Below are 13,030 nucleotides of genomic sequence, written 5' to 3' on the forward strand. Positions count from 1 at the left end.
TGGCCTAGCTGGGTCCAAACTGGAATGGCATAGGGAGCAAAAAATGGATTTAGGCCCAGATCTCTGTACTGGGGTGAATGTATGACATTGTTCTGCATTCTGTCCATCAATTGTCCTTTTTGCATTTGTCACCCCGAGTGGGATGAGTATGCCCAGACGTGGGTCCCGTGCTCTCCATGCCACTGGAGTCAAGTTATCCTGGCTGATGAGGGCTGAAAATCCGAAACCGGTCCTAGAATGCTTGTTTCCAGTCCAGGGAAGACCTGGTCTGGCAGTTCGGGCTGGACTGTTCCCATTGGGCGCAGGGTCAACACTGATTTGCATATGGCTGGTTTCAAACTGGAATGGCATGGTGAGCAAAAAAACGATGGATTTAGGCCCAGATCTCTGTGCAGGGGTGAATGTATGACATTGTTTTGCATTCTGTCCATCAATTGTTCTATCTACGTTGTCAGCACCAGCAATCCTTGGCTTACAAAAGTAATATCATTTTGTTTTTCATTGATCAGTTTTCTAGTACAGAATCCTACACCATGTATAAATAGGCGATACCTTGAACACATGGCTGTGTTTATGTGATTTAACATGTTATATCATGGCAGAGTTTGCGAAACAGAGGTTTTAGAGCTATTTTGCAATTAAATAACCAGTATTTAAAGCTTTAGACTAGAATAAATAAGTGTAATTTAAAACACATTTTCTTTTATTTTACTTTATTCTGTCAAGCTTCTGAACCTGTTGGTATATTGTGTTTTGAAGGTTGTGTTTGAGCAAGGAACAACAAAACTCTCTGTGGAAAAAGACAATACCGCCATCACCAGTGATGTCGGGATGGCATTTATTGATCCTAGGACCCAGAAGACTTTGTTCAGCACAGACTACGAAAAACATGAATTCCATTTGCCAGCTGGTGTGAAAACTCTAAATGTCCAAAAAGCATCAACAGAAAGGGTAAGATTTATTGCTATGCATCTTTATCCCTGTACTCCATGTTTGCTTGCTTTCGTTTTCTGAGTCATAGATCACTCTCGGGTAACTGGACAATGCTTGTTTAATAGTTATCAGATATCTCTGTTTTGCTCCATGTGGTCATGATACAATGGCCGCTCTTTGCTGTGCCACATCTTTTGTTCTCAAGGGATGGTGAGGTGGAGGGTCAAGGCTTGAGTGTGTGACTAGGAGCTCAAGTACTGTATGACACACATATAAAGCATAATGAAATCAATGCCCAGACAGTTCCAATATATCAAAGGATAGGACTTTAATTATAGAAAGGAAAATAATGCACCAACACTCAGAAGTAAGCATCTTTCTGATGGTATTTATGACTGCAGATTCTTCACGTTAGAATACTCCCCAGACGCCAGACCAGACCCATAAACTTTTCTCCAGCAATGCTCCCACTTCTATGGGGCTTGACACTGGCTCCGCTCCACTCCAGAATTGAGAGAAGGGCGCTGAATATAAGCGCCCCCTGTGTGCTGATGTCAATTCCTTCCTTTCCAAGCATCTGACGCGGGCCAGAAGCCATGCTCACAATTTTGTCAGCCTTCTTACGACTTCCTAAAGAAATACAGTGTTCTAGGGAACAATGCCCCCTACTAAATATACGATTTTAAATCATGCTGTGACTGTAAACAACAAATGACGGTCATGGAGCTGCATAAGGTGTGTTTGTGGTGTCTGGGCTCGAGTCATGGCAGTGGCCCGGCGTTATTGAGGCTGCATTATGCTTGGCCGGGTCCCTGCGGCCCGCAAAGCATACTACGAGTTTCCTCACCCCCACAATTTTCATGGTTGTGCAAACACCATGAAAAGTGTGGCAGTGAGTACTTAAAGGGGACCTACAGGGCCCCCTGGTGCCTCACTCCATGTGGAGGCACACAGGGGGCACAACATTTCAACGTTCAACTTCAAAAGTATCAAGCTGGACCAAGGGGTCCCACAGGGCTCCACACTGAGCCCCACTCTTTTTAATCTCTACATCACTCCCCTGGCAGAGATTATTGGGAAATATGAACTCAGTGTTTTGTCATACGCTGATGACACACAATTGGTGGTGACCCTCACCCAAGATTCTGATAAGGCAGCCATCAATTTCTCAACGTACTTACAAGAACTGGCGTCATGGATGGCTCATAACTGCCTGAAACCTAATGGCAATAAAACAGAGGTACTAGTGATAGGCAAAGCACCCTCGATTCGGTCCTCAGCATGGTGGCCTCAATCGTTGGGACCAATCCCTCCTCTTAGTGATCAGGTAAAGAACCTGGGGATGTGGTTGGATACCAAACTATCCTTTGAAACTCACACTAAGCGGGTGGCTGGAAGATGTTTTGGGGATCTCCGAGGACTCCCGAAGACCTTACATGTACTCCCTGTCACAGCAAGGAAAACTATGGTCCACGCCCTGGTGACATCGCGCTTGGACTATGGAAATGCCCTCTACTGATGCATTCAGAATGCTGTGGCTCGTCTCGTTCTAATGCTTCCTAGAAGAGCTCCCTCTAACAAGGCCCTGGCTTCCCTTCACTGGCTCCCGGTTAGGGAACAAATTCTTTTTAAAACTTTGTGTGTCAGCCACCGCATTCTTCAGAAGAAAGGGCCCACCTATTTGCATGACCTACTTACCCCGTACGCTCCTACCCGCCGATTGAGATCAAGTGGGACGGGGCAGGTTAGCATTCCGACCATCAGAAGAGCTAGGATTGGAGGTCGCTCCTTCCGCTTTTTAGCAGCCAAACACTATAATAAACTCCCCATAGGGCTCCGGCTGGAGTCTTCGGAGACAATTTTCCAGAGAAAGCTTATGACCTGGCTTTTTCCATCTGTAAACCCCCAGTTTAACCCATAGCTGCTTTCTCCTCAATGCCAAGAACCTGGTCTTTTTCTGCACCTCAGCACTGTCTGATTCATTGGCATTTGCTCTGGCCCTGTACCAACTCTGATACACACTTTCAGGTTTCAAGATCTGTGCCGGGCCCTTCCACATTGACGCTGGTACTGACACCACCAGTTCTGGCAGAGGTCAAGGGCAGATCCCGATATCAGACTCCTAACAGAGTTCAGCCCTCCTTGCCCAGTGTTTATCTACAAGATAACTAAAGCACAGCTGATTACCATATATCCTGACTCACTAGGCACCTGTACCAGGGCAGACACACTAGCAGGGGCTCCATTATCTTTCGGACTTTGAGCAAGGCACACCTGAGGATGGGGATGATGTTGGTGAGGAGGGGAATGGTTCCCCCCTCCCTCACTACATGGATGGCAACTTTTACATAGATTTATAGGAGGCCAGTGGGCTTGGTACATCCCCTGAGTCAGGGTTTGATTTGCCACTTGGTCCACTAACGGAAGATAATGCATTATTTGCAGTAGGAGTCCCAACTGACCAAAACAAACAAAATGTGGCACACATCTGGCAAGCACGCCTGAGCTCTTGCTCTCTTTTACAAAGATCCATACCAATTCCTTGCTGGGCACTTCATCAAAGCCTTGCTCCTGCCCACTGGTGAATAGGCAAGTGGCCAGGTGTCAGACCCCAGCTCCTGGTTACTCTTGTTTTCTTACTAAACATACTCCAGAGAGACTTGTGGGTAAGGCTTTAACCGGGAAGATGAGGGCGCAGAAAGCGGAAAGATAAAAAAACTGATGTCAGCTTGCTGACATGACATGTATATGTGGCTCTGTTCAGTCACTTTTGGGGTGTTAAAGAGCCAACGTGGAGCTGCCCAACTGCACCTAGCAGCACAAAGGAGCACTGGTATGAAAAGAATCTCCGGTTCCAGTCTGATGCCTGAAGGATATTCTAATGTGAGTAATCTTCAATTCGATGTAGTATCCACCAGAAAGAGTATTATGAAAGGTGAGTAACTTGCTCATTTTGTATTCAGTTAATAGTGTTAGGTGGGAGCCAACAACGACGAAATGTAATCTTTCTTTTCTTTTCAATCCAGGGTAAGCTGTAGATACAGTTCTCAAGAGCAACTGCACACAAGGGTTTCAATAGCCACTGTAAAACAAGCCTGTTCCCTTCCCCCAAATAAAGCGGTGAGACCCAGCACAACAATAGTCAACCATGTGAGTCTTGGTCAAGGGCTATAGTCCTTGAGATAGCAGGACCAGAAGTGGATTTGATCCAATTGGTTTCCCTTTTTGTTTTACTTCTATTCTATAGTGATTTTGCCAAAGCGCTTTAGCAATTTCAAGTTTCCATTAGTGGAAAAGTCGTGGGCAGTCATTTAGAAATACAAGAAACCAAGGTTAGAATGATGACAACACTCCTGAGTAGGCTGCAGATAAAATATATACTTTTTAAAAGTGATATGGACACAAGATTAAGTTGGGGCAGAAAGAATGGTAGAAGGCAGAACATTCCAATATTTAGGCAAAAGACATGATTGGGGACAAGGAGAGGAAGGGGCAAACAACCAAATTTGAGAAGGAATCTTCAGGAACATACACAATAATCACTAAAGAATAAACTGAGAGGAGGAAGACCACAAACATGTATAGTAAGAATGTGAAATTGAAGGCAGTCCTGAAACCGAGGCCTTTGCAGAAAGATCAAAAGGTAATGTGAGAGGCTGGTGGAATCTTAAAGAGTAGGTAAATGTCTGAGATATATATATGCTATAGGGGTGAAACATTTAAATGGAGAATCAGGATTAAGAATCAAGTCAAGAAAAAAAGCAAGTGAGAACGAGAATTTTAGCAGCCAGAAATAAATAAGATAAGGACAGATCTTAGATATATTATACAGTTGGTGCTGGCACATGTGAACCAATTTCTAAATTGAGGTAAATGGATGTCTTAAAGATGATACAGGAGTTCTAGGCATGAATGCAAGAGGACATGTAGGACTAGGGAAAAGTATAAAACATGGAGGTGGACTGGCATAGTTATGTTCAGCTAGAAAAAGACCAGGATACGGGCATTGGAGACAGAATAGCTCACTACAGTTCTGTGAGCAAACATAGCAGTGTTTACATTAATTCCTTAATCTCTGAAGCGTCGTGGCTTGTACAGCGCTATGCATGGTAGCCTAATTGTGCAGCTCCTCTGTCGCGGACTTTTACACCATGCTATCCCACTGCAATGGCTAGATCCAATAACATTCTGATCAGTCCCAGAATCTGCATAATTTACAGAACCGAATTATGAGAGGTCAACATTTTTCTACCGTATTGGTGACTTTTTTTCGATTGCGGTCTGCGGACATATAGTGGTTTCAGCCTATCACTAACAAAATGTCTATCGTCTCAACACAATAGTAGACATAGTGACTGTAGTGCTTACCAAGTAAGCATCCCTGTTGAGTTCTGGGTTCTATATGACCGATTGGCATTGCTTATCTCCCCGTCCAAGAAAGGTATGCCGAGGGACTGTGTTATCTGGCGAATCCCTGCAGAACTCCTCCATATCATTAAGCTGTTGTGCCTGACTCTAAAATGGCATATGTGAAAAGAGGGGTCCCCGCAAGGAAACCGTGTTGTGTACAAAACACACTGGTACAATTATAAATGAATTAACCTTCAGAAGGACTTGTAAAAGGTATTGTCCTTTATTTTACAATACCAGATTTCATTATGAAAAAAGCAATCACATTTAGTAAATAGCCCCAGTGGGGAGAAGAGGGAAGGGAGGGGTGTGCTCAGGGCGGTGTAAAGTCACAGAAGAGTAAACACAGTCAAAAAGAAGGTGAATTATAACAGTCTTTAAACCAAATTCGAAACAAATCAAATACAAAAGGCCTAAACAGTTAGGGCATCCATTGAAAAACTGTTATACTGGGGACATTCCACGGCCACATACACAGTTCAGAATAATCAGGGTCATGTGCCGAAGGTCCAAAGTGAGGAAAAAAGCCGTCGACGATTCGACCCCTAGCTGTAGGTTACGTTAGATCCTTTAACGGGGTCTTCATCAGGACAAGTGCAGGAAGGGAAGGCGGGAGTTGGGTGGGGCGGTTAAATATAGGTTTTTACCAATCAGTCAAAGGATGATGTTGTTGGGCGTTACCAGTTGTCGTTATCCAAAAAGGGCAAAGTGCCATGAAAGTACACAGGATTAGACACACAGGGGTAAGCACTGATGGTCTTGGCACATGGGACGTGTTTTCTGATGTAGCTTGGCAACGTAAAGGTTGCTCTGAATTAGTCACGGTATGCTAAATGGATCAAATCGCTTTATGTAATCCCAGCCTGAAGATCAGGCGATGCAAGGGTTGAACAGCTGCTACATCAGCCGCCGTAATGATTGTAGCCACAAAGCTGCTTCACGGAGTTCGAGCGGGCTCAAAAGTAGACAACCTCCACGGTGATTGAATCCGGCACTCGGAGGGGCCGCTGCAGTCAGGCGCTCATCTACACGGACTCCGCAAGGCTGCTTCGTGGAGTTGGGGGCAGGGTCAATACTAGACTAGCCATTGAATACTTCAGTTCCTGATTTCTTTGTTGCTTGGTTGATGACGGAGGCTCCAGAAGGTTTCCATTGAATACTTCAGTTCCTGATTTCTTCGTCGCTTGGTTGACGGCGGAAGTCCAGAAGGTTCCTTTCTACCGTCGCAGACCGCCCTCGGTCTGCTGCTTTGGATCCTCTGCTGCGCTCTGCGACGGTAGAAAGGAACCTTCTGGACTTCCGCCGTCAACCAAGCGACGAAGAAATCAGGAACTGAAGTATTCAATGGCTAGTCTAGTATTGACCCCGCCCCCAACTCCGCGAAGCAGCCTTGCGGAGTTCGTGTAGATGAGCGCCTGACTGCAGCGGCCCCTCCGAGTGCCGGATTCAATCACCGCGGAGGTTGTCTACTTTTGAACCCGCTCGAACTCCGTGAAGCAGCTTTGTGGCTACAATCATTACGGCGGCTGATGTAGCAGCTGTTCAACCCTTGCCTCGCCTGATCTTCAGGCTGGGATTACATAAAGCGATTTGATCCATTTAGCATACCGTGACTAATTCAGAGCAACCTTTACGTTGCCAAGAAAACACGTCCCATGTGCCAAGACCATCAGTGCTTACCCCTGTGTGTCTAATCCTGTGTACTTTCATGGCACTTTGCCCTTTTTGGATAACGACAACTGGTAACGCCCAACAACATCATCCTTTGACTGATTGGTAAAAACCTATATTTAACTGCCCCACCCAACTCCCGCCTTCCCTTCCTGCACTTGTCCTGATGAAGACCCCGTTAAAGGATCTAACGTAACCTACGGCTAGGGGTCGAAACGTCAACGGCTTTTTTTCCTCACTTTGGACCTCCGGCACATGACCCTGATTATTCTGAACTGTGTATGTGGCCGTGGAATGTCCCCAGTATAACAGTTTTTCAATGGATGCCCTAACTGTTTAGGCCTTTTGTATTTGATTTGTTTCGAATTTGATTTAAAGACTGTTATAATTCACCTTCTTTTTGACTGTGTTTACTCTTCTGTGACTTTACACCGCCCTGAGCACACCCCTCCCTTCCCTCTTCTCCCCACTGGGGCTATTTACTAAATGTGATTGCTTTTTTCATAATGAAATCTGGTATTGTAAAATAAAGGACAATACCTTTTACTTATTATTATTATTATTAAAGGGGCTTATAAAGCGCATGGTGACGCCAGCCTTCTGAAGGTTAATTCATTTATAATTGTACCAGTGTGTTTTGTACACAACACGGTTTCCTTGCGGGGACCCCTCTTTTCACATACTACATAGCGCCCAGGTCCCCGCGACTGCATGGGTTCAACCCCCCTTTTGTAACGTGACTCTAAAATGCCACCCACACACAAGGCAATTTGATCGGACACAGGCACAGTGACCGTAGTGGTTACCAAGTCTCTCTCTGAGGTACAATTGGCATTGTTCCTCTCCCCGGCTGAGAGGGGTACACCATGGGGGCTGTGTGGTCTGCTGAAAGCCCTGCTGAATTAATACAGAGTTCTGCCTGACTTTAAAATGGTGCCCACACACGAGGCTATTTGATTGGGCATTTGATTTGAGCAGCTCCATACGGTTTGTTTGTTTTGGCCAGCCTGATCTCTTCCTGATATCTACAAAAATACAAAATGCTGTACAGTGACTCTCTGTCCTGGGGCCTCGACCTTAGTGTTGAACCTTCCCCTGCACACCCTGGCTTAACGCTACTTGTCAAACAAAAGGGAGTTCGCTCCCCTCATCCACACCACTGGTATTCTTGGCGGCTGCCTGTGCTCCTCTTTCCAACTGTGCTCCTCTTCTCAGCTTCTGAGACACATTAAAATAACGCTAATTACTGCTTTCGACTGAATTATCAATGTGAACCCTTTCAACTAAAGCCCTACATCAAGCAGGACAATAAAGATCTATGCTCCGGAGCTTGGGAACCCTAACTACCACACAACCCAAAACTGGCATCTGCTTCGCACCACCTCACCAACCTTCCTACTATTAAAAACGTGTCAGACAAAGAGACCAAACCGAACAACAAGAGCACCAAACCTAAACCACTTCTGCCTGACTCGCCTGTTAAAGGAAAGCCCAAAATTAATAATACCATGGACATGATCCTTAAAAAAATTTGCTGAAGTACACAACCTTGCAAAATCCATCAAAATCAATACAGACATCATGCAGCAGGATTTAACCGCTATCAGATCTGATATAAATACCATCAATGCCAGAGAGATGAGGCAGAGTCCCGTATCAGCACCCTGGAAGACAACTCCTCCTCCCCACCCAGAGACCTACACAAATTACTGACCGCTTCTAAGATCCTTTAGAGAGAGGTAACAGAGTTGGAGGACAGGAACCGCATATGGAACCTTTGTATATTTGGCCTGCTGGAGGGTTCGGTGGACTCAGCGAATTCTTGCATCAGCTTCCTTGAGAGATGGATTCCACATATGACAGGCCTCTCTTTTAAAACTGAGTTTGAGCTTGAGAGAGCACACTGTGTACCCTCATTCAAGTTTCCGAACAAAAACCAAAGTCGTCAGATCGTCTGCCGCCCATTGAGATACCAACACAGAGCTAATCCTCAGTTATGTCCGTTATATCTGTAAGAAAAACCATATACTGTGGAACGGTCAAAAAATCTTCATCTCACAAGATTACTCCAAGCCTACGATCGAGATCAGAAAGGGCTTTCTAGCGCTGCGACCCAAACTGAAAAACTCCAACATACAATTCTCGTTCATTGCTCCAGCTAAATTCTGAATCCAATTGGATGGAAGACCGCATATCTTCAACGACCACAAACACCTACAAGACTTCTTAAACGAACGTGATGGAGCCTCAATGGACACTCACCCAGCACCACTAACCTGTCCAAAACTTAATACAAACAGCCTTCGCGGATCTAATCCATATCCTTTCGAACACTCTGGTTTACCTATTTGGTTCTTGGACAGGTTTGGTTGGCTCCCATATGTGCCCTGTTTTCCTGTTTCGCTGTTATCCACTGTACTCTTGATGGGCTCTGTAGATAATATTGTACCCCCGCAGCAATGTCATATTGTTTCCCACTGTTTCCTCACATAAGTTTACATCAGCCACACATGGTTATTGTTGCTCATTTTCTCTGTTTTAAACACTATAGCAATAGTTAGGTGGTTCTTGAACACATTCTCTAAGCCTGGCACATTCCTTCCAGCACAACAATACCATGACACCATGAGTTGTCTCCGTGAAACCTCACATAAGTGATTCAATGAGGTATTTTGCTCTGGGGCAGTCCTCAGCTTTCATATCCTCGGTTCTCAGTTTATGTCATGAGACTTTTAGGATGTATGACGTTACATCGCGAACTTTTACAACGCACACCGTTACAACGCAATTTTTACAACGCAGATACATTTACAACGAATACTTTTACAACGCATGCCATTACATAGCAGATGCTATTACAACGCATGCCATTACAACGTAAGTATATGTAAGTATATTATTTTTAAAAAAAATGTAATTTATTACAATTTATTTAATTTAATAAATTAATTTATTTTTTAATAATTAATTTGTAAATATATATACTTTAAAAATAGTTTATTTTAAAAAAAAACAATTATTAATAAAGAACTAATATTAAAAAATAATAACATTATTAAAATGAATTATTTAAATTATTTAAAATTATTTATTTAAAAAATGAACCCTAAAAATACCCGTTACCCTGAACCCTTAAAATACCCATGTACCCCATAACCCATACCTATCCTTGAAACCTAAAAATACCCCTGTACCCCAAAACCCATACTTAGCCCTGAAACCTAAAAATACCCCTGTTCCCCAAAACCCAAACCTAACCCTGAAACCTAAAAATACCCCTGTACCCCAAAACCCAAATCTAGCCCTGAAACCTAAAAATACCCCTGTACCCCAAAACCCAAACCTAGCCCTGAAACCTAAAAATACCCCTGTACCCCAAAACCCAAACCTAGCCCTGAAACCTAAAAATACCCCTGTACCCCAAAACCCAAACCTAACCCTGAAACCTAAAAATACCCCTGTACCCCAAAACCCAAACCTAGCCCTGAAACTTAAAAATACCCCTGTACCCCAAAACCCAAACCTAGCCCTGAAACCTAAAAATACCCCTGTACCCCAAAACCCAAACCTAACCCTGAAACCTAAAAATACCCCTGTACCCCAAAACCCAAACCTAGCCCTGAAACCTAAAAATACCCCTGTACCCCAAAATCCAAACCTAACCCTGAAACCTAAAAATACCCCTGTACCCCAAAACCCAAACCTAGCCCTGAAACCTAAAAATACCCCTGTACCCCAAAACCCAAACCTAGCCCTGAAACCTAAAAATACCCCTGTACCCCAAAACCCAAACCTAACCCTGAAACCTAAAAATACCCCTGTACCCCAAAACCCAAACCTAGCCCTGAAACCTAAAAATACCCCTGTAATCCAAAACCCAAACCTAACCCTGAAACCTAAAAATACCCCTGTACCCCAAAACCCAAACCTAACCCTGAAACCTAAAAATACCCCTGTACCCCAAAACCCAAACCTTACCCTGAAACCTAAAAATACCCCTGTACCCCAAAACCCAAACCTAGCCCTGAAACCTAAAAATACCCCTGTACCCCATAACCCAAAACTAAATATATACTATTAATTAAATTAATTTATTTAATTTACATTTAAAAAAAATTATTTTAAAAAATAACATACTTACCATTACTTACGTTGTAATGGCATGCGTTGTAATAGCATCTGCTATGTAATGTCATGCGTTGTAAAGGCATGCGTTGTAACGGATCCTGCGTTGTAATGGTGTGCGTTGTAACGGTGTGCGTTGTAATAGTTGCGTTGTAAGGGTTGTTTCCCCCAGGAGCCAGGATAGGCTATTAGACCCACACTCAAGAGAATCACGTCCACATGGGATAAGGGGGGGCTTGTTCTACCATACACAACTCTACAGAGGGACAACATTAAGTACTGGTATTCTTGTTCTTTGTCTTAAGCTTTTACTAAGACCCATTTAACGTTGGATCCTACTCTGTGCCATATAGTTTGATGGCACTGATGTACCCCACGGGGCACGCTTCACACCGCTGGTGTCACCCTCACAGTCAATGTTCAGGGTGGGGTAGGGTGGTGGGGTTGGGTTAATTTCTGGTACCATTTGTATTTCTTTGCTCTTCTTTGTAGCATTTTTCTTTTTTCTCTTGTGTACACTTCTGGTTCACGTTCGACCCGTTAGCCAAACAACACCTTCAGCCCATGGATTCCCTAGGATGACTTGCTGTCCTCTTATATGAGCACAGAAACACATGATGGCCTCTGGCTCACGCCGTATTCTTACGGTAGTACGCTTGCAGATCCCACAAGACTCCCAAAGACCTGGCCCCAGATTCCTCCGGCCATTCTTTGATCACACACATAGTGACTCACTCAAGCAACACATCTACATAGACAGACCCCTACAATATGAGTATCAACCGCTCGAACATGAACCTGAAAGTCGTTTTACTAAACCTTAGGGGTAACTACCTTTATAAACTCGATGCAGATGTGATCCTCCTGCAGCAAACTAAAGTATCCCATAGGGAAGTGGCTTCGTTTGGGAGTAGCTGGCTCACTGACGTCCTATGCTCCCCAGCGAGCAATAAAAAGGGTGAGATAATTGTGCTAATCTCAAAAAACTTTGACCTTACTATTGACTCTCATGCCACAGATGATAAAGGCAGATGGATCCTTACAAAACTATCCAAAAATAACTGCTTTCACGTCCTCAATATGTACAGACCAAACGTTAATGACCCAGATTTTTTGGATTCCTTAGCCCCGACACTGACCCAAATCCCCTCTGACAATCTTATTATTTTGGGCGGTGACCTTAATCTCTCCTTAGATCTAACCATAGACCGGCAATCCAAGTCAGCACTTCATTCCTCCAGGTCACATAAATCGCCTCTCAAGCTATGCACCATGTTCAACCTTCTTGACCTATGGGTCCAGATACTAAGGACTACACTTTCTATTCCAATCGCCATAATTCTTACTCTAGGATCGGCTACTGATCGCCAAGACCCACACACATCTAATAGATCAGAAAGACATCTTGCCCAGGCTGCTCTCAGATCACTCGGCTATCACGCTGTCTCTCATGGCCACCAATGCAAGATCCCCTAAAAAATAGATTGAGATTCAATGATGAGTCAATCAAAGACGCTGCATCTAGAGCCACTATAGAATCTACGATAAAGAACTATCTGAAGGATAACATGGTTTCAGATACTTCCCCAACTATTCACTGGGATGCTCTCAAGGCCACTGTTAAGGGTTCCATAATAGAAATCCAAACTAAATTAAACAAAGCCCATAGCAGAGACCTAGATCCTTTAGAAAGAGAGATTAAAACCTTAGAAGCTGCACACATCTCTTACCCAGATGCACAAACCCTCTCCACTCTCACCAACAATGCATACGAATACAATAGAATACGGAGTGATAGAGCAGGGATCTATATCAATAAATTCAAGTCCCTAAAACTATGTGAAGCCAACAGGGCAGGGAAAATTCTGGCCTTATACATGAAACATACGCA

The 13,030-nt window shown here is 44.0% G+C and overlaps 1 protein-coding gene across 1 annotated transcript in view; it reads left to right on the forward strand.

Moving 5' to 3' along the window:
- The window catches only part of SGCB (sarcoglycan beta), a 275,364-nt gene that overhangs the window by 192,633 nt on the left and 69,701 nt on the right, over window positions 1-13,030 (forward strand). Inside the window, exon 4 of the mRNA XM_078678200.1 lies at window positions 760-951. Coding sequence (XP_078534326.1) covers window positions 760-951 — 192 coding nt within the window. The remainder of the gene's footprint in view (window positions 1-759; window positions 952-13,030) is intronic.

The sequence above is a fragment of the Lissotriton helveticus genome, chromosome 2_2 (assembly GCF_964261635.1).
Source record: "Lissotriton helveticus chromosome 2_2, aLisHel1.1, whole genome shotgun sequence".
Classification (NCBI taxonomy): domain Eukaryota; kingdom Metazoa; phylum Chordata; class Amphibia; order Caudata; family Salamandridae; genus Lissotriton; species Lissotriton helveticus.